This window comes from Musa acuminata, chromosome BXJ2-9 (assembly GCF_036884655.1).
Source record: "Musa acuminata AAA Group cultivar baxijiao chromosome BXJ2-9, Cavendish_Baxijiao_AAA, whole genome shotgun sequence".
In the NCBI taxonomy this organism is placed as follows: Eukaryota; Viridiplantae; Streptophyta; class Magnoliopsida; order Zingiberales; family Musaceae; genus Musa; species Musa acuminata.
Genome location: NC_088346.1, coordinates 43,342,441 through 43,369,165, shown reverse-complemented (window position 1 = coordinate 43,369,165; position 26,725 = coordinate 43,342,441). Strand labels below are relative to the sequence as shown.

At 39.0% G+C, this 26,725-nt stretch overlaps 1 protein-coding gene across 2 annotated transcripts in view; it reads left to right on the top strand.

Annotated features, from left to right (window-relative positions):
- Positions 1 to 26,437, top strand: part of LOC135584805 (kinesin-like protein KIN-4A) — a 28,466-nt gene extending 2,029 nt beyond the window's left edge. Inside the window, exons 2-25 of one of the 2 annotated variants that reach the window (XM_065126540.1) lie at positions 746 to 892; positions 990 to 1,139; positions 2,586 to 2,839; positions 4,277 to 4,461; positions 4,546 to 4,670; positions 5,269 to 5,305; positions 5,995 to 6,086; positions 6,204 to 6,314; positions 6,736 to 6,849; positions 18,465 to 18,558; positions 18,712 to 18,824; positions 19,513 to 19,611; positions 19,698 to 19,811; positions 19,901 to 20,017; positions 20,116 to 20,196; positions 20,820 to 20,891; positions 22,123 to 22,216; positions 22,295 to 22,326; positions 22,417 to 22,514; positions 22,593 to 22,691; positions 22,892 to 23,113; positions 23,574 to 23,736; positions 25,423 to 25,578; positions 25,660 to 26,437. In XM_065126540.1, the coding sequence (XP_064982612.1) occupies positions 746 to 892; positions 990 to 1,139; positions 2,586 to 2,839; positions 4,277 to 4,461; positions 4,546 to 4,670; positions 5,269 to 5,305; positions 5,995 to 6,086; positions 6,204 to 6,314; positions 6,736 to 6,849; positions 18,465 to 18,558; positions 18,712 to 18,824; positions 19,513 to 19,611; positions 19,698 to 19,811; positions 19,901 to 20,017; positions 20,116 to 20,196; positions 20,820 to 20,891; positions 22,123 to 22,216; positions 22,295 to 22,326; positions 22,417 to 22,514; positions 22,593 to 22,691; positions 22,892 to 23,113; positions 23,574 to 23,736; positions 25,423 to 25,578; positions 25,660 to 25,875 (2,985 nt within the window). In that variant the 3' untranslated portion in view covers positions 25,876 to 26,437. Of the gene's footprint in view, positions 1 to 745; positions 893 to 989; positions 1,140 to 2,585; positions 2,840 to 4,276; positions 4,462 to 4,545; positions 4,671 to 5,268; positions 5,306 to 5,994; positions 6,087 to 6,203; positions 6,315 to 6,735; positions 6,850 to 18,464; positions 18,559 to 18,711; positions 18,825 to 19,512; positions 19,612 to 19,697; positions 19,812 to 19,900; positions 20,018 to 20,115; positions 20,197 to 20,819; positions 20,892 to 22,122; positions 22,217 to 22,294; positions 22,327 to 22,416; positions 22,515 to 22,592; positions 22,692 to 22,891; positions 23,114 to 23,573; positions 23,737 to 25,422; positions 25,579 to 25,659 lie in introns of those variants that run through there. The other variant, XM_065126541.1, reaches the window with a different exon arrangement.
- The last annotated feature ends 288 nt before the right edge of the window (positions 26,438 to 26,725 follow it).

Sequence of the window (26,725 nt, the reverse complement as noted above, 5' to 3'; positions counted from 1 at the left end):
AGATAAAATGCACGGGTTTTCATAGATGGTGATAATTTAAATTTCCTATGCTTCGAGAACAAAAACTTAAATTTCTGTTCTCTAGTCCCATTATCCTGTTGAGGTATTGTCCAACTCATGATATTTGGCACTGACTGCTGACCATGATTGATGATTTTGACATCTTTCTTTGAAGAATTTTTATGTTAATGAATGTACCATTATGTTTATCCATTTGTCTTCTAGTCATGCTAATATTCTTCTTATTCAAACTTTTTACAGTGTTCTAGTTGTCTAAATTTGTCAATTAAAATCTAAGCCTTAGAAAGGTCAAATTCTTTATTGAATTTGGTCAACAGCACTATGTCACCTGAAGCAGTTGGCATAAGCAACATATAGTTTGTCAATTGTAACATTGTATGTTTTTCTCTTCAAACATGTATTTTTAAGCAGCACTAGGTGAGATTGGAGAGTGTTTTTTGTAGGCAGGACTTGCAGTTTTTATTTGGCATTATTTCTTATTTTAAGAACTTGAAGAAACTGGATTATTAGATGCTGAACTGAAACATGGAGAAGTGATGCATTATGTCAAGTTTTTGCCCTTTCTGTATAAATTTTAAAGATCTTCATCGGTTTTATGACTGCTGCAAAATAATCACATTGCATTTTACTATTTATGGTAGACTAATCCAACATAATCGCAGTTTTCAACTAGCTTTCTTGAATTCTTAATCATAAATAGTTATGGACTAATGTTGATGTGCAGGTGCAAATTGGCACCCATTCATATACTTTTGATCATGTGTATGGGAGTACAGGTTCTCCATCATACGCCATGTTTGACGAATGTGTTGCTCCACTTGTGGATGGTTTGTTCCAAGGATACAATGCAACTGTTCTTGCGTATGGTCAGGTTATGTAACACAATATAGACTGCTAGAGATCATTGACATCCTTTTTGCAATATATCCTGAAATTTTTAAAACATCTGACAATTTGATGTGCCACAGACGGGATCAGGAAAGACATACACCATGGGAACTGGATGTAAGGATGGTTCTCAAACTGCGCTTATCCCTCAAGTTATGAATGCTTTATTTTGCAAGATTGAGACTATGAAGAATCAAGCAGAATTCCAGCTGCGTGTCTCATTCATTGAGGTACAAAAATTCTGTTGGCTATTACCTCTACAACCATGTTTGAAACTGATTCCTACAGTTTTCAATTTTCTCTCTCTAATTCGTTTATGTTGGTACTGATGAGATATAATGCATCTTTGCTGATGTTGTGCTAATGCACTGTCTTATGAGTCATGTGAAAGATGAGTTGGAATTGGATGTACTAAGTACATTGCAGCAATAACCTTGCTTTTGTTGCTGTTACATATGCCCATTATAGCCTATTTTTATGGCATTTTATATTTCACATATTACATGGCTTTATTTCTTTACTCTTGTTTTTGTTTCCTTCCTCCATCTTCACCAAGATGAAAGATACAAATGGAACGGAATCGAATAGTTGTTTACCTTTTAAATAGTTTCTCACTGAAACCTGAAGCAACAAGAACAATTTTACTTCTCTAGGCTCTTATCATGCTATGAATTACCTGATGATAGAAAGATTTAAAAGTGCCAATCCTGTATAATATCATATTAGAATACAGTCCTATGTATTCAACCTGATATAGTTCCCTAGTCTCACTATGGAAGAACCACTTATGGTTTATGTACAATTTATTTCTCTTGTTTATCTTTAGTCCCAGGTGTTTGGTTATATCTATTTTCATATTTAAGCTATGTATCTCAGTTTTTCTCTTCTCTTCTATAACAGCCAGATAACATGATGGAACTGGTTAAGCCAGATAAATGGTGGATGGTGAAGGATTCACTATGGGGCCTGATTCTTTTAGCTTGTTAGGTTCAAATGCTTCTTGTATGAAAACAGCATGCAAGGTTGATAAGTGAGAAACTGTTCTGATGTCAATATAAAATAACTTTTGCATAATAAACTTATCAGCAATGCTTCATTTTTCCTTGTACAATCTTACATGAGGCTAAGTTAGGTATTAGTAGCAGCAAAAGTGATCTAGCTTCTTCCAGTTCTTTAAAAACTAAAGATTTCTTAGTTATTGTACTAGTAGGCACTTTGTGTACTGTCATCTATAGGGCTATTGGTGAAACCCTTTGGAAGTCACAGCAGCACATATTAGATTACAAGGTGCTTATGAGATTGGTCGCTGCCTACCAACTTTTTGTTTGTGTCTCTTCTGGTTGAAGGGTGCTGGAGAGCAAGATTAATCTATTCTTGGATCGTTTTTGTCAACAGGAACAGTAATTGATGCCAATTGATTATTGAACAAGATACATAGCAGTCATTTTTTGCCTAGAAACTGATTAATTTTCTAAAATATCAAATGTAAAATACACCTTGGGTATGTGTATAATTTATTCTCTTTCTTTTAGCAATAACATTAATTACCGTTAAATAAATTTTGAAACCAAAATCTTGGTGCATTTCATATTTCTGATTGCAAATTGAATCAGTTTTCATCTATGATAAATGTCTATACGCTTCTGTCTCATCTGATACTGAGAATTATTGTGAAGATTTTGAAAGAAGAAGTGAGAGATTTGCTAGATGGTTCATCTGCTACCAAACTCGAGGCTATCAATGGACAAGCTGGGAAGTTGACAGTACCTGGAAAACCTCCAGTACAAATACGTGAGGCATCAAATGGAGTTATAACACTTTCTGGATCTACTGAAATTTTCGTTAACACTCAAAAGGAAATGGCTGCATGTCTGGAGCAAGGTTCATTGAACCGTGCAACTGGAAGTACAAACATGAACAACCAGTCCAGGTTAAAATGACTTTTCTTTTCTCTCCCTCCCTATACTTTTTTTGCTGAAAAATTATCATTGTCGTATTTCGACAGGATTGGTTTACTTGAATTCTCTTCTTTAAATATCTTATAGCATCCTTTTTCAAGCATCTACCTTTTAAGATACAGATATTAGCAACTTCTGTTACTTATTTGTTCATTCTTCAAAATTATGCATAATTAATTCTTCTACAGATATTAGCAACTTCTTCTGTTAGTCATTTGTACATTCTTCTAAATTATGCATAATTAATCCTTCTATTGTGAATCATTAGATTAGCAAATAGAGATATTTATGACCACCACAGCTGGTTGTTTATCATGTACGCTAGAGACTCACTTGTTATTTTTTTTGTTTAAATCGGTTGTTATACTTGAGTATGCTTAATACATGCTTCCAGGGTGGAGCCTTTTTATGCAAAACAAACCATGGACACAATCCAAAGTTAAATGAAATTTTTTAGCTATCACCTAAAACTAAGCGATTGGTTTTGTACTTTCAGGCTATTCTTTGTGGTCTGTTTTGTATTTTTCTGAATGTAGTCATTCGATAAGTTGGAAGACTTACTCAACATGTGAAGCCATTGGACTGGATTATCATACACCACTTTATTAAGATATTGTATTTTACCTCCCCTGTAGAGTTTGTATTTGTTAATTCTTATAGTTGACTTTCTATGCTGTTTGACTTAGATGGTGGCCCATTTTTATAGCTCAAGTATTATGTAAAGTGTAAACCTAGATCAAGATTTACATAATCGAAGTTTTTAACCTGATCAGTTTTCCTTTCTTCTCATTGATTTGATATTGCCTTGTCCATAAACTGACAAGAAAATGATGAAGTAGATGAAGAATGCTTTAATAAATGACATTTATAATGCAAAGAGTTATGATCAATAGAAAAAGCACAGAGGAGTAGATTAAGATAGTTGAATCCTATAGCACAATGTAACATGGCTTCCTTTCAGTCAAGCGGAAGTGCATTTTTCAACTTTGTTGATCAAGATTAAAGTTGTAACATATACATTTTCTTGTGTTGTAGTATGGGTCTAGTCCATCAGACCATTCTGAATGATGTTTTTTTTAATTTTCTTTATGTAATAGTCGTTGATTTGATATTGCCTCGTACATAAACTGACAAGAAAATGATGAAGTAGACGAAGAATGCTTTAGAAATGACATTTATAATGCAAATAGTTATGATCAATAGAAAAAGCACAGGAGTAGATTAAGATAGTTGAATCCCATAGCACAATGTAACATGGCTTCCTTTCAGTCGAGTGGAAGTACATTTTTCAACTTTGTTGATCAAGATTAAAGTTGCAAAATAAACAGTTTCTTGTGTTGTAGTATGGGTCTAGTCCATCATACCATTCTGAATGATGTTTCTTTTTTTTAATTTTCTTTATGTAATAGTCGTTCCCATGCCATCTTCACAATAACATTGGAGCAGATGCGCAAACTTGGTCCCGTCACTACTGGAAGTGTACAAATTGAGGATATGAATGAAGACTATCTATGTGCAAAACTTCACCTAGTTGATCTTGCTGGATCAGAACGTGCTAAGAGAACAGGCTCAGATGGCCTTCGATTCAAGGAAGGTAATTCACCTTGTCCTTGATGGGTATGACCATGTATTTAACTTAAACGAAGTTTTCTTACATTCATCTGCTTGCTTATTTTAGGGGTTCATATTAACAAGGGACTCTTAGCCCTTGGAAATGTCATAAGTGCTCTTGGAGACGAGAAAAAGCGTAAAGAAGGTGCTCATGTTCCTTACCGTGATAGCAAACTTACTCGACTCTTGCAGGTTTGCCAACATTCCTTCTGTCATCAATTGTAATCATCGATGCATTTTCATCTAATGGGGAACAACTATACCCAAGAATTCGTATAATATCTTCCAATTGGTCTTTACCATGGTTATGAAATGTATACAGTAGTTTGAGAAAGCATTTAACCAATAAAGGAAGACATTTATGTAAACTTTAGGAAAATAGCCATTACTATATTTGTCATGTATAAAATTCAGCTAGTGCAGCAGCTATTTCAATAATGAAAAAATGTCCTTGGCTTGTGGAGTATCTTTTACTTTTTCCAACTTGAGAAAGGCTGAATTAAAAGTGTAAAGAAGGTGCTCATCTTAATGACTAATAGTAATGTAGTAATAATGAACTTTTGACATATTAGGTAGCAAAAGTGTAGTGTGCTCATTTGTATGTGTTCAAAAGTTAGTGACTGCTGTTTTTCATTTAATGTTGTTTGCCTGAACAAGTTTTTTATAAAGTGCTTTTCAACTTCAGTGTGCAAAAAGCATATCAACTTCTGAGCTTATAAGTCTCTCTATAGTTTAAATGACAGTGATAAAGAAGCTTCTTTTAATTGTCTTCTACTTCAATTTTGTGCAGGACTCACTTGGAGGAAATAGCAGGACTGTAATGATAGGTAAACAACTATTTGTTGTTAATGTTATGTTTGATACATTTCTTCATTTGAACACCACAGAATTGTAAAGCATTTGCTGATGATTCTATAATATGTTCTACCAGCAGATTTAGTGGAAGCATGTATGCCCTAATGCCTCGTAATTTAGCAAACTTGATGATTCTATGCATTTTCTTGGTGCCAATTCAATACTTTCAGCATCAAAAGAATTGATTAGACAAGATTTATTTAGCATTGTTGATTGTTCTGGATAGCTGGAACCTCCTTGATATGCATAGGAGGAAGCACTATAACCAATACTTCAATCTTTAAGTTGCAGTTATGTTTGTGGTATAACTGTCTGTCTGCTATTTTGGGGAGGAGACACAAATATTTTGTAATTACTTAAATAGGTATTGAACTATACATGCTGCACTTATTAGAAGGGCTGTCAAACATATTGAATCTCAAGGGGACTCAAATGCTCGACTGCTAAGAAGGCGGAAAGTTGCTAACTTGCTATAATAGTTTCCTACATAGTCATAGATTTCACACAGTATAGCTAATTTCAATGTTGCATGCGTTTGGAATATGATTTTTACATGTAGGAATTGCCGGTGCTACATTGACAACATTCAACATGAAGTTATGCCATTCTCATTCAGCCCTTGAATTACTTGTCTAACTACCATTTTATCACATTTTTCCAGCTTGTATCAGCCCAGCTGATATTAATGCGGAGGAAACTCTGAACACATTGAAATATGCTAATCGAGCTCGCAACATCCAGAATAAGCCCATTGTGAGTTTGACTTTGTTGATTATTTTTGTGAATGAATGGCCATCATTCAGCAGAAATATGTTTTTATTTCTCAGATTTGTAAACTGAATTCCTTCTCATATGTTGGAACCTTTCCAGGTCAACCGAAATCCAATATCAGAAGAGATGCAGAGAATGCGGCAACATATTGAATACTTGCAGGCAGAACTGGCCTGTTATCGTGGGGGAGGAGCATCTGATGAGATTCAGGTAATAGTTTCCTTTTATCTGATTTCTCATATCTGTGTTTCTTCCTTGTTCTCTATCTTCTTGCCAACTTGCATGTGCTCTTCCAACACCCAATCATATGAATTGATTAGTGTATGAATCATTCACTAATCTGACAATGGAACATAGAAGGATTAAGATCTATTACTAGGATTCGAGATAGTTGTCAGCATTTAGATTTTGCTCCACTTTAGTAGCAATGGTGATGTTCAAGGCATCAGCTTTTATTGAATCCAAGGCCAGCTGGAACGTAGAATTCACAGATTCACATAATGCAACTAATGAGAAACCTCATTGTCACTTAATCAACGACACACTGTTGTTCATGTTTCTGTGTCGATATGTACTTACTACTATAAGAAGCTTGTTTAGCAATATCTGTTTCGGTTGTTATGATTTGTAGGCTCTCAAAGAGAAAGTCTCTTGGCTGGAAGCTGCCAATGAAGATCTTTGTAGGGAACTCTATGAATTCCGGAGTCGATCTCCTCAGAATGAGAATTTTGACACAGATTCTGAGGTATATTAATCAGAACCTTTAAATTCTGTACTGTTTTTTATTTATTTGTAACTTCAACTTGTTTGTTATGCAACTTTCAGTACACCTAATGCCATAAGACAGGATGGGGAAGGGGCTTCTAGGAAGACTAGAGCTACTTCTAGCCCTAGGTTCTAATTTAATTGATACATTTGCTTGAATTTGAATTCAGATTACCTTATCATAAATTTTGGACCAATTGACAAGGATACCAAGGTAATATTAATGTGATGGATGAACTGTGGACTAGAAGACTGAGGGTCTGATCTTGAATTTGAATTCAGATTACCTTATCGTAAATTTTGGACCAATTATCAAGGATACCAAAATAATATTAATGTGATGGGTGAACTATGAACTAAAAGACTGAGGGTCTGATCTTAAATTTGAATTCAGATTACCTTATCATAAATTTTTGACCAATTCATAAGGATACTAAAATAATATTAATGTGATGGGTGAACTATAGACTAAAAGACTGTGGGTCTGAAATTTAGGTCTGCATTTGAGTTATAAGATCAAGTGGAGTTGGCCTCTACAGGGAAACCTACCAATTGTCAATCATGCACCATCTAGGGATTGTAGTTTTGATTAGAATGTTCTAAGTTCCATGCTGGGAGAAAAACAGAGAAAAAGTAGAAGGAAAGGGTAGTAAAGAAATTGCAGTTTCTTAGGTCAAAATGTTTTAAAATGGAACATAACATTTAAACCAAACAAATATTAGCAAAGAAATTGTGATATTGAAAAATATTCCTGTTCCTGTGATTACATGCTAGGAACTGATCCAACACCTATTCATAATCTGGCATCATGGTCTATAAGGAAGTGTAAGTTGTATTCATCTAAATGAATTTAAGATCCTTGTTAAAGAGCTAAGAATCTGGTTCTATTTTTTAAGAGTAGGTCCAGTTTTACTTTTATTTTGTGATGCTAAAATGAAAAAAAAAGGTGTTTCCTACAATACGGGGTTTGAGAAGGATGAATATATATAGTCTTATATCTCGTAATTAGAGAGGTTGTTTTGTGACTCAAACATTGATCACCTAGGTCTTAAAAGTGCAAACTCCTCGTGATGCCAATAGGTAACATTAATTAATGACAAATTATATTTTGGACAAGCTGTACAGTTGTTTAGAGGATATTCTTACCTGTAGATGAACAGGGGTGTTGGTGTGTTCCCATTAAGATATTCCCACAGTATATACACAATATTACGTGCCCATATAATCCTTGCATTTTATCTATAGCTCATCTGTCCAATATGTCCACAAACCATGGCTCACAATTTTGTGTAGTTGTACACTATCAGCCAGACTGGTACAAAACCAGTCTATACCAGTGTACTAAGTGTTGGTATGTTGGTATGAACCAAGTCTCACACAAATCCTAAAAGAAGCCAAAAACAAAAGAAGTAGAAACTACTCAGTAGTACTGACCACGGTACCAATCCTGATCTGTACTACCTAGTAATTGGTACAGTACTGGCAACCAAACCTGTACTGATCCTATACTGGCAACCGATCCTGTACCAGTAACCCGTTATGACACGGACTTATCTGGTTTTGCCTAAGTTGTGCGGCACCCTTGCGTGTCCGTCCGCAAAGGTCAGCCTCCCCGAAGCCTCCCCTTGTCCCTTAGGACCACCAAAAGAGAGAACGGGTTGGAGAGAACGCCTCAATCGGGATCCACAAGCAAACATCTCCGAAAAATACTTCATAGACAATGCAAATTACAAACAGACTTTACAAGCTCTGAACAGTGGCACAACAAAGGGTAAAATGGTCCATTACAAACCGAAAAGCTCTCGCACGTGTCCACATGACACAACATTTATTTACAAGCCTAAAGAGGCCACCACCCAACTAAAATGAGATTTATAAGCCTTCGGCTGCCCCTCTACACGCTGTACAAGGCATGAACATGCCAAAAGACACGGACACACATAAGCATTACATCGAACATCTTGTTTAGAAGTTTGTCCGTGACATTCTCCCCCACTTATCCCTTCGACGTCATCGTCGAAGCCTTTGTGAACACTGCAACTCTTCGCCTTTGCTGAGTCTTCAATCTTCTGCTCCAGCTGCAATACGCCTCCTGGCTCCCAGCTGCTCTCCGCTGTCACGCCCCTCGAAATAAATTATCCATGATATTAAAACAATTTCATCACAAACCAATCCAGGATCCAAACTAACATTTGAGGACACTAAAAACATTCTATCAAATTCACATCTATAAAACCTATGCAGTTTATAATCATATATCACATCACTTGATAATTCACATTTATGACAACCCAAGCCAACTTGACAAACATGAACAACATTTATAAATCCACAAGCTAAATAAATTATACAATCAGAACTCCAACTATTCACCACAAGTTCATATCGTCATAAATTAGACTTAACATTCCGAAATTCCAAATAAGAGAGATCTTCTAACACTTTTATACAGTATATCCATTTCGATTCATCAACAACATTTCATTACATACAAAATATGCTTATACAACAATAGCATAACAACCAATAAGACTTGCCCATAATTCTGAATAGCTATCCACTTCCTCAGCTCAATTCAAACATCTCAAAGAGTGACAAGCTGACCTGAAAGATTTATATAACAACGGAATGAGCTAAAAACAGCTCAGCAAGTGACAAAGCATATTCAGAACAAAAGGAATGGTTTCAAACAAGTAAGGTATCATAACGCAGGGCAGAATACAAGAATTCTCAAGGATACCATTTCATTAGATACAAAATCATATGTATCATGTCATTCAAAACATATTTGATTCATAACAAATGGAGCACAGAGTAATTGGAGCATATCAATAGCGTACGAGATGATCCGGAGCATATTAATGGCAAACAGGACATTTCAGAATATATCAGTTCATAGCGAATGGAGCACAGAGTAACTGGAGCATATCAATAGCGTATGAAATGTTCCGGAGCATATCAATGACATATGGAACATTTCGAAGCGTAACAATAACAAATGAAATATTTCGGAGCATATCAAAGGCGTATGAAATGTTTCGGAGCATATCAATAACAAATAAAACATTTCGGAGCTTGTCAATGGCGTATGAAATGTTCCGGAGCATATCAACTGCATATGGAACATTTCGAAGCATATCAACAGTGAATGAAACTTTTCAGAGCATATCAATAACAAATACCGTACAGAAGCTCAAACGTCGTCTTTGACGTTGCAATCATATCATTCTTATCCAAAGCATGTACCGAAACACATAACCAAAGCTCTGGATATCATATCAAACATATAGAAGATGTAGTGGGATCTCAAACAGAATTGTGATTCATCCATTTCTGAATGACCACTAGACAGAAGTCTCCCACGTCTGGGAGCTCCATCCACCCACATCTAGGTGAAGTCAGAGGGGGCCGGCAGAGCATCGCAGGCTCTAAGCACATACCCTTTACCATTTTTGGCAAAGGTCCAGACAATCCCACAAACACCAGAGTACAAGAAGGTAGTTTTAACAATAAGTAGCATATATCGGAAGCACACGCGGAACAACAAAACGTACATGTGTCTTTTCGTGACAATACGATGCAAGGAACAAATCTCTCACAAATGTATTCAGATTTTGGAATGAAATGGAATAGGCACATATCGAAAGCAAATGCGAAACGATGGGATACACATGTGCCTATAGGAGTCAATACGATATAGCATAAACGTTACACAATAGTTTTCAAGAATGCAAATAATTTTAAGGACAAGAGCATACAAGAATTCAAAGCAGTAATATAAAGCTCAATTGAATAAGAAGGCTAAAGAATATCAATTTCCAAAGGAAATGAAACCAGAATATGAGAAATCGACCAAAGCTCGATTTCTGGCAGAATACAAGAGGCACATTGAACAAATGATTCAAACTATCAATCGTGCTCCAATTTACTCAGAAATAATCATTGGATAATACTTTCAGATAAGACATGCTTCATATGAATTGAACTGTCCAACAGAGAGAGTTACAAATAATTTGGTAAGCAAGAGTCGTAGAACAAAATCTCTGTTTGGCAGAATTCATAATGTCAGATTCAACAGATAACTGGGCAGGTGTTTGGATTCCAAATCTTTCAATCCATATATCAAAAGAAAGATCTATGAGTCTAGTTTCCAATGAAATAAGCTTTGAATAAATCAATGTTTGCAACAGGGACTTATAAGCAGTTCAATATCAAAAGGTCAGAAATTACGATCCCTGTTTTGCAGAATCTGTAGGCTCATTTGAAACAGAAGTTTGGGCAGACAAACTTACTCCGAATTCTTAAAATAAGCTATCAAAACAAAGGTTTATGAGTCTATATTCTGATCAAATAAGTTTTGTCCAAATCAGAGGTCAATACATGAAGTTATAGCCATAACAAGGTAGAAAGGTCAGAATATCAGAAGTTGCATAGATTCGAATCGTTACGTCTAAACAGGAGATATATCAAATGCAAGGCTAGAACAATTCAAAGTTCCTCATATTCAAAGCAAATGTAGAGATAAAATTGCAGTGAGGAAAGATCAGGATACTTGCAATAGGAAAGATTAGAACAATTACAGGAGAAACGATCAGGAAACTTGCAATAAGAAATATCAGAGCAATTATAGGAGAAACGATCAGGGAACTTGCCTTTCAAAGATTTCGATCCGAAGATCCAAAGAAGGTGCCAGCCCAAATCCTTCTACTTTTCCTCCGTGTCCTCTCTCTGTTTCGTTTTGTGCTCCCGTTTTCTTCCTTTCTTCGCAACTACACCACGTGTCGAACATCGAGGCACAGTCACCTGCTCTCTCTTACTCTCATTCCTTCTTTTTCTTTCCCAAACGCAGCTGCCACAGCCGCCGCCGCTGCCGCTGCCACAATCGCAGCCCCTTCCACCGCACTACCTTCCTTCCTCCCTTCTCTCGCAGACATAACTGCTGCATACACAGTCGCTGCCGCTGCGGCCGCAATCCCGTCCACAGCCCCTTTTTCCCCCTTTCCTTTCTTTTCTTTCCCAGCTGCAACTGCCGCAGTCGCAGTCGCAACCATGGCCGCAGCCACCACAGCCGCAGCCTCTTCTTTCTCCCCTGCTCTATTTCCTCTCCTTCTCTTCCAGCTGCAGCTGCCACTGCCACAGCTGCCTCTCCTTCTCCTCTTCCTCTCTTCTTCCCTTTTCCTTTCTCTTCTTCTTCCTTTCCTTCTCTTCTTTCCCAGCTGCACTGCTGCAGTCGCAGCCTCAGCCGCGGCCACAGCCTCTTCTTCCTCCCCTGCTCATCTTCCTCTCCTTCTTCTCTTCCAACTGCAGCTGCCATCGCCGCAGCCGCAGCCGCAGCCCCTTCTTTCCCTTCTCTTCTTCCTCTCCTTCCCTTCTTCCTTTCTCTTCCTCTTTCCCTGCCATAGCTGCAGCTGCCACAGCCGCAGCCGCAGCTACTTCTTTCCCTTCTCCTCTTCCTTCTCCTTCCTTTCTTCTTCTTCTCTTCTTCTCCTTCCTCCCCTTCTTCTTCCCGGTGTCACACACACCCTCTCCTCTGTTTCCTCTGCAGGGAACAGAGGTATCACAACCTCTTCTCCTGCTTCCCCTTCTTCTTCTCTTCCTCTTCTTCTTCTTCTGCTCTTCTCCTACCCGACACCCCACACGTCTCCTCTGTTTCCACCTGCAGGAAACAGAGGTGCTGCAGCCCTAGCTGCTGCCACCTCTCGCTCCTCTCCGTCTTCCCTCTCTTTTCCCTCTTCTTCTCCTTCTCTTCTTTACCTCTTCCCTTTTCCTCCCCAAGGCCACACACCTCCTCGCTGCAGCCTTGCCGCAGCTGTCCTCCTCTCTTCTTCTTCTTCTTCTTCTGCCCTTTTCATCCTCAACGCCCCACACATCCTCTCCTCTGTTTCCACCTGCGGGAAACAGAGGTGCTGCAGCCCTAGCTGCTGCAGCTGCCTCTCTTTCTCCTCTCCATCTTCCCTCTCTTCTACTTCTTCTTTTCTTCTCTTCTCCCTCTTCTTCCTCTCTTCTTTTCTCTCTTCTTCTCTTCTCCCTCTACTTCTCTTCTTCTTCTCCCCACGCCCCACCGCTTCTCTCTGTTTCTCGAAGAAACAGAGAGAGCATGGGAGGCGGTGGGATAAAACCGAAATTTTCGGTTTTCTTTATTTTCTTCTTTTTACAACTTAACAGTTTGGTCCTTGAAATTTTCATATTTACATATAGGTCCTCTGATTTATAAATAAATCTTTATTAATAATTTTCATAAGTGAGGGATATTACATCCGCTGCTGTTTTGAGTAGTCGAACTTTTGATCCGTCATGCTGCTTCAACTCGCCAATGACTCTGACTCTGGTGTGGGGTTGGCTGAGTTGTGTTGATCCTCGTTGATTCCTGCGGATCCACCAAATGAAGGAAAAGACCATCCTTACTGCGCCAGTCTCTCAAAATTTCCACATGCTGCTTAAACTGGGTGGATGCTTGTTGGAGCTTTAACGAGCATCGCCTCGCAAACTTCTGAAGTTTTGGGTCCTTCCTCCACAAAATCTGCTCATTGACTCTTCTTTCAGTTAGTTGTCACATCCAAGTAGGTTCGCATCACTTCCGCTTTCGATTGGCATTTCGTTGGGAAATGAGGCAGACAATCTACTCTCAGTAGCACTGATCACCGTTGGTGAGGATTTGACAACTATTGTCTTCCATTATCTTCGAAGGGTCTTTGAACTTGTGCAGCGCTCCTCTGCTGGATAGATAAGAGAATTGAGGTACTTGGTTTCACCCATTCTCTTAAGGATTGAGAAGGCAAAGGTTACTTGACTTCGCCCGCCTCCTCGAGGTTGTACTTCATGCATCGAGCTGGTTACTGGCCTTCGCCTGCTCTTTGCTCACACTTCTGAAGCACTTGAAGTGTTTGCACTCCTTGCGTTGAGTTAGCTACTGTGATTCACCTTCTCAATGCCATCGAACTTCTGGAATGCGGGAAGTTTTCACCCCAACTTGGAGTAATTCTCTGATAGATGAGGTCGCCTCTGGGATTGTACCGTCTTCTCCATCAGCCCTGCCGCCTACTCCACTGAGTAGCAAAGGTACAACACCGTGTACTGCCTGCTTCGTTCCTTGGTCGTGCACTCTTGTATGACCCGAAGTCCTTCACTTACGGCTATCTTGATGAGAAACTTGTTGACACCGGTCTTACGAAGTTTCTTGGCCTCTGCCCTTCAGCCTTGTCTCGGTACTTGGAGATTGCCTCTGCATGCTCCACCTCCTCGGCCCCTTTCACGACCAAACACTCTCCCTCCGTGAGAGCAAGGGATCAATGACTTTCACGGAAGTCCCGCCTCTGCGGTACCATGGCGCTGCCATGCCCATGGCCCTACTATCCGTCTCTTCGCATCTGCATCCCTTTTCTTCACGATCAGTAGATATGTCTCCGTGGCACTCCTCTGAGTCCACCTCCATTCTAACTGATGCTTGATTTTGGGTAGCTAAGTCCCTCTGGACTCGTCGTCGCTTCCTCGCCCCTTTCGACCCCCTGCTTCAACACCTCTGTGTTCTCCAAGCAGTCCGTTTGGTCGATGGAAAGACAGACTGCAACTCCCATACATGGCCTCTGCCATCACGTTGTAGGGTTTGCACCAATTCTGTTCTCCTTAGCTTCCTTGGTAGCAACGTTCGCTTACTCGGCCTTGTCCTCTGACTTGTCGGGCTCCCTTAAGTGAATATGAACTCTGGAGCAGTCCAACTCTCCAGCTGCTTCGATCATACCTTTGTATGATCAAGTTCCTCCCATGGAACTCACTGGTACTTGCATTCGAACTTTTCCCTTGGTGGAACCCAGCTCCCATATGCTGATGACCAAGGTTCTCATCCGAAGCAAAATTCGATGCACGCACGGAAGACCCGCCTCTGCGGTACCATGGCCTTCACTCCTTGAATCCATAGCCCTTCTTGCCGTCGTGTTGTTCACCGAAGTGGAGCTCCCAGTAGCTCCCGATCATACCTCCATATGATCTAGTCCCTCCCGGGACTAGGTTGTGTGTGTCGCATTGCCACGAACTGTTCCACCACGATCCGCTGCACCATGTCGCCTCCTGGTGACATCTCCATTGCATTCTGATCCTTGTGGAATAAACTCGAATTGTGAACCCTCCATGTGTGGCCTCTGCCAATACATCGCAGGGTCTCCTCCACCTTCGATTTTGTTCGCTCCTTTGGCAATCGACCTTCATCCACCCACTCTTGGGTCACACCTAGATGAAGCACCGCTCTAGGACAGTCCGTCGCCTAGTAGCTCCCGAAGTCCACCGACTTCACTGTAATATGTGCACCATTGTCTGGATCCTGGGCCTCTGCCCCTACCAGCACAATCTCCGCTGCGCACCGCTTCCTTCATAGCAACTCGAATGGCAACACTGTGGTATATTCTTCAAGAGTACCCGCCTCTGCGTCCTCTTGCCCCGTGCTAAGGCCTTCTGAACCCAACTTCGCCTCCGCAAATTGAGTCGCCTTAGTTCCTCCATCAAATGCTTCTCCGAGATAAGGTGCATGTGCCCCGAAGCTCCCTTCGTCTTTGGCACCATGCAAGATGAGTCCGCTCCGTCAGAATGAAGGACCCATGGAACAACATGATCCTACTATTGCCTCTGCAAGAGTTCATGTCCTTGACCTCTGTATAAGGAAAGCACTGTGCCTCTGCTCCATGTTCCAACTTCTATGCTGGCTCCCTTCATGGGGCTTGGGTACTTCGTCAAGTTACACCCAAGTTGTTCCGCTCCTCGTTTTTGCATTGAGTCGATGGTGGTCCACGTGCCCACCATTCCACGGGTCAGCCCTCCCTTGAGTCCGATCTCCACATCGACTCCAAGTGTGTCTTCATTTAAGTTGCTTTAGGTCGCTCCCCCACTTGATCTCGCAATGCATCCACCAATGCATTCTCTCGAGCAAGATCATGCGACAACTCATCGCCGCTTGCTCAGTCCATCGAGCTTCGTAGAGTTGTTGTTTGTTGAGGTACTCCTCCTCAACATGTGAGGTCCGTCTCACATGATTCTCCCTCTGGAGAGCCGGGACTTATCCCTCCTGGATAACTATCCCGTTGGAGCAACATCTCTCTTCGTTTCGGAGACCACCATCCCCTTGGACTACTCCGATCTGCTGAACAAACTGTGCACTGTTCTGCCTCCTGTAAACGCACTTGCTAGATTGCGACTCCATGTCAATACAGCCCCCGCTGCACCCCTCAAGGCCTAGCAACATGCTGAACTCGTTGCACACTTTAGCCTCCGACGGACGTATCCTTCACATGCCGAAGAGAAAGTTTCAATGCTCCATGGCGCCGAGTTTCGGTCGCCTTGGGATGGTCACGAACATTCCGTCGTCCGCATACAAGCCCATGCATGAGTACCAAATTCTTCGAGTTAGCAATTCCCCTCACCTCTGTGAGCTTTGCATAACTCTTTTGGTCGTTGAGCAACTCATTTCACCTTGCATGGTCTCATTCTTGCCAAGCGCCTCGCTTGCCTAGAGCACCATCAAGTATAGTTGTCAACGTTGAGCCGTAGCTCAAACTCAGCCATCCCAACCTTTGTGCGCTCCAAATTCTTCCAAGCTTGCCTGTTCTCGTGGTGCCTCTTGCGCGAAGGGTTGGCCATTCCTCTGAATGCCAATCTCAGATGCTCGCTCCTCTGAACGACTCTTTTCCCTACATCTCCATGCTCGTTTTCCCTCAAACGGTCGCGCGTGTGCTGACTGCCCTCAACGCAGTCCCGCTAGGTCCCCCACGTTTGCATGTCAAGTGTTTCTATGAGTGCTTGTCCTGCTCTGATACCATATGACACGGACTTATCTGGTTTTGCCTAAGTCGTGCGGCACCCTTGCGTGTCCGTCCGCAAAGGTCAGCCTCCCCGAAGCCTCCCCTTGTCCCTTAGGACCACTAAAAGAGAGAACGGGTTGGAGAGAACGCCTCAATCGGGATCCACAAGCAAACATCTCCGAAAAACACTTCATAGACAATGCAAATTACAAATAGACTTTACAAGCTCTGAACAGTGGCACAACAAAGGGTAAAATGGTCCATTACAGACCGAAAAGCTCTCGCACGTGTCCACATGACACAACCTTTATTTACAAGCCTAAAGAGGCCACCACCCAACTAAAATGTGACTTATAAGCCTTCGGCTGCCCCTCTACACGCTGTACAAGGCATGAACATGTCAAAAGACACGGACACACATAAGCATTACATCGAACATCTTGTTTAGAAGTTTGTCCGTGACAGTTAGGCCAGTAAATACCACTCTTACCATACCGTGCCAGTCTGTATTGCAAACCTTGCCACAGACTTCATCCATGAGATTTTTCTCATCAAGGGATCTTATTCATGTTAGTGTCTTCAGATCAAAACACATTTTAGCTCCTTGTTTGAGAAAATACATGATAAACAGAGTGCATTATGTAAATCAGTTAAAATTAGTACTTCCGTTGAATACAGAGAAGAGAGTTGTTTCTTAAGGTAATCTCACACTGCATTGAGCTGGCTCCAAATTTTTCTTCAGCCGAAATTTTTTGCATCAGATCTCAAGCTAGTCAGGTTTTGAATATTTTAGTAATTCCTTAAATCTATCATGTAAAGAAAAATACTTATTCTTGGTTTGGAAATACATGTGGACTTCCCCCTTGATGCTCTGATTTGAGCAGTTTGGTGAATTATTTGATCACTCCTGCCTCTGATCATGGTCTGGAAGCTTCTGTTAAACTTTGATCCATCCTGATGTTGAACACGAGCTCGTCAATGCAGGCCTTACTTGAAGTGGTTTTGGGTTTTCAATCAGGTTGCATGTGTCGAAAGAAAGTGCCAAGATCTCTGGCAGCAAGTAGATAGGTGGTTTTGAGAGCGATATGATTTTACAATGAAGAAACAAAGAGCATAACAGTAAATGGCCAAGAGCTCTACATATACATACAAGAGAGGGAATCACAGTGGCATTGTTAACATTTCAAGTCAAAACAGACGCTGCCTGTTCATAGTGTGCTTTTGAAAAAGAGACTACAAGAAGCAGACAAAGGATAAGGGTGAAGCAATGTGGGGCTGGGGGTTGGGGAGGATGTGGCAAAGAGATAAAGAATATCATACGAGTTAGATCTACGCTAAATATATCAGTGCTGAGGTTTAGAAAAACTGAACAAGACTAAATGTAATATATGTATACATATATTTGTCTTGGGATGAGCTTTTGAGTTATCATCAAAGTCCATCCTGAATTTGAGTTTGGCTGGAATATTATAACCCAGGCCTGAACCAAGCCCGAAGTACCCTTGGTAAAGTAGGTCATGTCAGCTTGTATCATTTTGGTGTTTAGCTCTCATAGCGGCTAACTTTCATTATCCCTTTTGCTCCCATCATTCATCTTTTGATCGCATATTTCATCTTCTAAGCAAGAGCAAACACCTAAACTACTTGTGAATTTCTGGTGCATTAACTCATCTGTGATCCAAGATATCGGTCTCTCTTTCATTTGTGTTTCTTCATTTCATAGTGAAAGTTTATATGTTATCAATCTATGATTGAGGTTTGTCAGCTGGATAAATAACATAACTGCACTCTTTTGTACATAAATTTTCAGAAAGCTGGTTCTTGTTTCTTTAAAGCAGAAGGTTTGAAGAGGAGCCTGCACAGCACAGAAAACTTCGATTACCAGATGGCTGAGGCAATAAAAGGCAATTTCTTTGTCACATGACCAATTCAATGACTTATTCTTTTTAATTTTTATTGGTTTCCTAAGCATTTATATGTAAAAAGATTTGTACTGTATGCTTGGTTATCTTCCTTCTATTCAAGTTTCGCTTTTTAATGCATCAATTCTTCAGCAGGTGACTCCAAGGAATTAGATGAAGAAGTAGCCAAAGAATGGGAACACACAATCTTGCAAGATTCTATGGGCAAGGAGTTGAACGAGTTAAACAGGCGTTTGGAGCAGAAAGAGGTGTTTGAAAATTTCACCAAATTGCCTTATGATATTTGCTTACTCTGTAATTTAATTAAGTTTAATAAAATCAATATTTCTTGTCCAGAGGTATGGAAAAGGATATTTCTTGGCCGGATATCCTACATTTAATGTAAAGTATTTTTAAAACGTGGATACTGAATTTTGACTAAAATATTACCCTTGTCTTGTGTCATTTTCTTGTATGAATATGGCTATGCAGATAAAAAGTGCTTGAGAAATTTCACTATTTTATACTTGTAATGTTTCTCATTCTCAGAAAACCATAGCATCAGAAGTCCAGCCTCTGATGTGATGTTAGGATTGTATAAGATTCATTAGTTAGTCTGGCATCCAAATGGATAATATGTCATACAACTTTGACTATAACATTTTACTGGTATTCTGCATTATTTGGTACCAATAATACTTTGTTGTAAAATTAACTAAATTGGTCTTGGAACATGTATGTGATCTCCTGTATGGATTATGCTAATTGTGATATACCTGCTCAAAGTTTTTGTCTTCTTTCAAGCAAGCCTCTATCTTGACATCTTATTTGTTTCCCTGTTAAACACATACTTCCTCATTCATTAATCTATGAAGATTTTCAATTAATGTTCCATTGCATCAGTCCCATCATGCCCTTTATGACTAGTTCATAAACTTTGCTTTCTCAACTCTGCAGTCTGAGATGAAAATGTTTACTGGATTTGACACACTTGCTCTTAAACAACACTTTAAAAAGAAACTCATGGAGCTTGAAGAGGAGAAAAGAGCAGTGCAGGTTAACTAATACTTCTTTGATTTGAGAAAGGTAATATTTCATTTCTCTGATTTTAACACATGATTTTCCGGAAATTGATACTGCAGAAAGAGAGAGACAGATTATTGGCTGAGGTGGAAAACCTTGCTGCACACTCAGATGGGCAAGTGCACAAGTTGCCAGACAACCACTTGCAGAAATTAAAGGCCCTTGAAGCACAGGTGAAACACATGTTGATATTCTTGTATGGCCTAATAACAGCAGTACAGTTCTTTTAGACTTCATGGTTACTTAAGTTAATCATTTGCAGATCTTGGATCTTAAAAAGAAACAAGAGAATCAGGTTCAACTGTTAAAACAAAAGCAAAGGAGTGAGGAAGCCGCAAAGAAGCTGCAAGAAGAGATACAATTTATCAAAGCACAAAAGGTTGTTGCTCGGGACAAATTATCTTCTTCATTCTCATTCATTCAGGCTCCCATCTATCAGAATTGTCCTCATTGTCACTTCTAGTGTCTATTCTGCAGGTTCAATTGCAACACAAGATAAAGCAAGAGGCAGAACAGTTTCGCCAGTGGAAGGCTTCTCGTGAGAAGGAACTCCTTCAGGTGAATAATCTGCTATGGATTATGCTACAAGGATCCATAAAAAAACTGTCAATTTGCTCACCAAATTTTTTAATTGCAATCTGATCACTAGAATCTGTCTCAATAATTTGATAAGTTTGAATTTATTTTCTGCATTGGTTAAATTTATAGTTCTCTGTGAGTCACTACTGAGATGTATGTATGATAGAAATGCCCTATTTCTGAAGGAATACTGAACTTCATGCCGAGCATGTGTAATCTGTAAGCTGGTATGGTAAGTGCTACTTATTGTGAAATGATGTGTGATATCTGTTACATGGCCGCATGCAAGGCACTCTCTGTACATTGGCATGGAACATAGACAGGTAATGGTCTATTCTGCTTGTCTCATTGACCTTGTAGTTGCCAGTCGACGTCACCTACTTGATTATCATAGTAATCCTTGATTTTCCAGCTAATATGTGTAGCAGTCTATTGTCTGATATATCTTAATGTAGAATGGCGACATGCAACATTCCATTGTTGCTCTTAATCCTCTTGTTTTCTGTTATAAATCATGGTGAATTCTATTCTGTACTCATATAAAAATGTATGAATTTACATCTTATGAAGTTAGTTTGACTTTGATGCATTTGCTCACGCAGCTGAAAAAGGAGGGGAGAAGAAATGAGTACGAGCGTCACAAACTTCAAGCATTGAATCAGCGACAGAAATTGGTACTTATAGTTAATACAATTGTCTCTTCGAGGAAAATCTTAGCATGCTTATTCCTTTTTTTTAGTATGCTTATTTCTTTTACTGAATCTTTATTGGTTAGTATGGATGGTTGCTTCCAACCAAGATTTTGCTATAGTTATTCTTCTGCTAACATATGATCATAAAGCTGTTAAGTTGGTTATATGCCTGCATACTTGGTTAGCTCATTTGAATACATAAAAACCTTATATTTTATGAATCATAATATTTGTGACTTGGACAATGAGATGGATCTATGGGAAATAATCATGGTGTAACCTGAAGTTTTATCTAATTGCACTTTGCAGATATCGCCTTCAATATATACTTAGTAGGCTTTATTGCAATATACTGTTATTACATTACAGCAGCCCAAATAATGTCAATCCTCATCAGAGCAGCCTTTTGCTTCTTAGGTTAGACAGCTTTAATGAGTCTTGTACTCTAATTCTCTACTGTAACCATGGATCATCCTTAGCCTACATCATATTGACATAATAGAAGATATGCATGATGTAACAATTTCTTTTCTGACAATATGAGGTAAGAAAGTTCCTGATGCTTATTGGATTATAAGAATACTTAGACTTGAGCCTTTACCTCTTGGCTATTAATATATGAAATTAACAAGTACATTCAAGAAAAGCTCATGGTAGGTGCTGATTGCTAACAATATCAGTGGAAGTAAATTAGAAAATTTTATTTATGGAGATGAATCTAGAAGCTCATAGCTTAGATGTAGTACTAAACTCAAATGCAAAAGATGCAAATTAGTAACGTGATTTGAATGATTTTATAATTGAATATGTGCTATTTATTTTAAGAAGGCAAAATCTTTTCCAATGTTGGATGCACTATTCACCATGAAGGGAGAATTGATGAAGATACTACTTGTAAATTCAAGTAGAATGGTTAAAGGGAAGAGGTAATCTTCATTGTTACTTGATCATTAGACCTACTAGATTAGGGGTAAAATTTGATGAGACAGTTGCAATATTGGCCCAATCATGATGTCACTAATTTTGTGACTGGTCCCAGGATGGGGCAGAATTGGAACAATGATCATCTTTTTTATTCAATATTGAACAATTAGTTTAATATGTCCAAAGAAATTCTCTGGATATTTCTATGAATACTATCATGCTGTTGAGTTTTTATTTGATACTGGAGCAGTTGGTAGAGTACTTTATTTGGGTCTAAAACCTTCTACAGGTTCTTCATAGGAAGACAGAGGAGGCTGCTATGGCTACCAAGAAGTTGAAAGAGTTGTTAGAAACTCAAAAATCCTCAGCACGTGATAATTCTGGTATGTTGCTTTCAAAAATTGAAAACTGCATTTAATCCTGCAATGGTCCTGATTCAATTTTTTTTTTCCTTTTTCCAGTTATTTCAAATGGTCATTTACCAGGTGGTCAGGTACATGATCTATGATAATTTTTTTTTACTTTGTGTGATCCTCGGTAAAAACTTCAGTTAGAATATTATGATAATAAACTATTCCTTTAGTTAAATGAAAAGTCCTTGCATCGTTGGCTGGATCATGAACTTGAAGTTATGGTGCATGTGCATGAAGTTCGAAATGAATACGAGAAACAAAGTCAAGTGTAAGTATTTAATTTAAATTCAGTATATGGAACATTGCTTATTTATTGGCTTGATTGTGTTTGTACTTTTCATTCTAGACGTACTGCCTTGGCTGAGGAGCTTGCCTTCCTGAAACGAGAGGAAGCTTCATCAAACAGCAGTGCTAGTCCACCAAGAGTAAAGAATGGACACTCCAGGTAGTTAATACTTTAAAAATTCTTATATTCTGAATTTCTGCTATGATAATTCTTTTGATCTAAGCAAACCTGTGATTAAAGATGCTGGGATACAATCTTATTTAGTGGATATCAGGAACACAAGTAATGTCTTTCAAAACTGGTGAAAATCAAGCTGAAGTTTTTTACAAAGTCCCATTTATTTTTCAAATCTTCTGCAGAGTATCCTCTTTGTCCCCAAATGCACGATTAGCAAGAATCACATCACTGGAAAACATGGTGAGCATATCATCAAACACTCTTGTAACAATGGCTTCCCAGCTTTCGGAGGCAGAGGAGCGTGAACGTGCATTCGCAGGGCATGGAAGATGGAGTCAATTGCGTTCCATGGGAGAAGCAAAGAACTTGCTTCACTACATTTTTAATGTTGCAGCAGATGCAAGGTTGTATTCCATGTTTTTTTTAATATTTTCCGTGATGTTTGTTCTTCTAAACAATGCTAAAAGAAATTTGATAGTGTCAACAACTTTTTTGTCTAAAAATCCCTCATTTTTATACATGTTCACAATTTCTTAAATATATGACTAGAAAGTGGAAAAGAGACTAAAGTTATATTTTATATTGCTTGAAGTCTTTTTCATTTTAAATTTGGTTTGTATCTAAATTAGGGAACAGTGTATAATTTAAGCTACTTATTTATGATAAATGATATTTATTTGATCACTTCACAACTTTTGACATTTGACAACTGCCAAGACAATATGTCAAGCACATACATGGAAGAGAGCTATTTAGTTTGTCGGACAAAATCTTGAACATTTTCCTACTTGATCTTGACTAAATTGCTACATATTATGTTTTTTTTTATTTTCATGAATTTAATATTTCATATACTTGGAACAGATGCAAGTTGAGGGAGAAGGAAATTGAGATCAAAGAACTAAAAGACCAACTGAAAGAACTTGTTAGTCTTCTTCGACTCAGTGAAGCGCGAAGAAAAGAAATGGAGAAACAACAAAATTTGGGAGGGCAAGCTGTTGCAGTTGCATTACCTGCATCACCTCCAGTAAGCTCATGTTCTATCCTTGGTAGTATATAGCATACTTAAATTCTCATATCTTGTTGTAAACTTGAAGATCAAGTTCTTGCAGTTTAAATAAACAGCCAAGCATAATTTGGAATCTTAAACATTTATCCATAAGGCTGAAGCCTAGTCCCTATTAAGGTCGTAAATGTGAGATGTGTAGAATCGGATCTGTACTGGTGTTTGAGGTGGAGGAGACCCTACGGATCGGGGATCCTCTACCAAGTAGTGGTCCATCTCCTTCTTCGGTTGGTAACTAAACTTCTTGTCTTCTCCTACCCTTTCCCCTAACTGTAATGAATGAGCCGATATTTACTCAATTATTGACTTCCCGCTCCGTGCCGGATTGGTAATGAATTCACCAATAATGAAATAAGGGAAGCCCAATATCCCGAGTCATTTATTCTACAAAGGTGCTTGAACCTAGAACTCTGTAAGCTTAATTTAGAAATTTCCCGGCCCTGATCTCTCGTCTACGCTTCTTCTTCTAGGTAATCGTTTGTTTTCCTGTAATACTCGGCCTAGACTGCTGTTGCCACTCTCGGCTGATCGATGCGAAGTGGTTCCATTTCCACATACACAGGCAGCAAGTACAATAATCTGGTGAAGTCTCACCAGGCGCTAAGGAGCGACTGTAAAGTACTGCAGAAGAAATGCGCCGAGGTGTGCACGCCTAGATATGTCTGTACAAAGATTTGTACGACTTATTGGTTTCACATATACAAACAACAATAACAACACAAGCGAAATGATATCAAGAAAATAGAATAGCCAAAGAGGCTGAGGATTTGAAAATGGCTTGGATTATGGAGGTGTGTCTAAAATATAATTCTTGAGCCCCTTGTGGTACATAGTGTTCTAGCATGTCACTATCCAGAGATAAAAGTTACATTCACCATCTATCATTGTAATGTGTACAATAATGGATCGAGTTCTCCAAGTTAAGTCTCTTGTTGCCAATAGCCCTAAATAGTGTAAAAGTGATTAAAAAACACATGAAAAGGGTTAACATGTTTAATTATGTGTCAGGGTGAGGCTATACATATGATTTTTTTTTCTCGAGTACTATAAATATTTGTTTCTATATTTGGCTCACGTAAGCACCTTTCCTTCATCAATTGCCTATGAATAACGCAAGAAATGATTTTGTGTGTTTGTTGGAGAGGGAAATCACTCCCTGCATGATTGACTTCAGACTGGAATGTTTTTCCTGCATTGTTTTGGTCATCTAACTACTAGTGTTTATTATGTGATCACTTCAGAAGAGGAGAAGATTAATATGTCTTGGATAGGTAGACAGGAAATTTTGATTCCACTCATGATAAAGACAAGGAGATACTGGAAATGAAGGAGAAAAGAAACTTTAGTTGGATTATAGTTGATATTCATGTTTTAACATTGTAGCAAGTAAAATCTATGTAAATTACTAAGAAGCTTGTCTAAAAGAATAACACCATCATCGTAGCTTAGATTCATTTTGGAAGAGCCCAGCTGCTCATTTACTCTTAACATCTGCTAAAAGACTTGGATAAATAGAGATGCACTGAAAATATACCCAACTTGCATATGTGTATATGAATGTATTTGTTGCTGTGGACATGAGAGTCCAGGTAACACTGACTAGGTCTAGAAATTTATCCTATGAATGTTCTGTGTATTATTTTCCAGGTGAGCTCAAATGGTTCATTGAAGCACTCTGCTGATGATACCAGTGCTCCATTGTCTCCGATAGCAGTACCAGCACAGAAACAACTGAAGTACACTGCCGGTATTGTTAATAGCCCGAGTAAAGGGACTGTGACTTTTGACAATCAGCCACTGAAGGTTGGCCTCCTGCTCTTATGCTGATAAAATCATTAACCTTATCTACAAGTCATTAACGGAAGAGGTCTTTGCTGATTGCAGATGGTTCCAATTGGGCATTTGTCGACGGGAAAGAAACTGGCAATAATAGGTCAAGGAGGGAAGCTTTGGAGATGGAAAAGGAGTCATCATCAGTGGTTGCTACAGTTCAAGTGGAAATGGCAGAAACCATGGAAATTGTCTGAGTGGATTCGGCATAGTGATCAAACAATCATGAGGGTTAGACCCAGACCCCTGCCTCTTCGGGATATTTTGTGATCATAAACATTTTATTGCCACCCAACCTGTTCCGAAACAAGTAGTTAATTGCATAAAGTGGTCACAGCACAGTCAAATGCAAGCAAGCCTTGACATCCTTTTCTTCAGGCTTCTAGTTGACAGTGAAATCAAATTTGTACATGTTTGTAGGATATTTCTTCATTTTGTATATTGTAAGCATATAGGTAAGCATATCGACAAGGAAATTACTATCAGCCACACGGTCATGTTTGTCTTCATCAATGACCAGATGCCAAAAAGTTGGTTTGGAATGTAAAGATTTTTGCTTGATACATGCAACTTTGTTCGTGTTCTCGGTGCCTCTGCTTAAAAGCTCTGAAGCATCTTGTGAGGCAGCAGCCCTACAGAAAGAATGCTGGTAATGGACTGAGATGAAGGATGAAGGTGGACTTTACTTAGGTAGTTTTATTGTTTATTATTCTTTTGCAAATTGTTTTGATATTATAATTGGAGACCTGAAAGGTTTTGGTCTATTGTCTTGGTATCATCTCATTGTAATTTTTATATGTTATTTTTAGTAGAGAACTATTGTCATGTAATATGATGGAAGCTTCTCACCTCATGTTTCTCTTCTTGTCTTGGGGGTAAACAATCCATGACTGAACTTTCTTTTCACTGTTCAAGTGTCTGTAAAAGAGTAGTCTTTTTCCTACAATCCAATTGTAAGTTAGCATCATTTTCACTGTAAAGTGTACAACAGATGATGCTTTGTGGTACACATCTATGATTATAGAAGCCTTATTCCCTTGAATGTATTTTCAGCTTAAAAAGTATCCTTGAATCAGTCTGACAGATGATGCAAATTGACTCTCCACTTACACCATTCTAA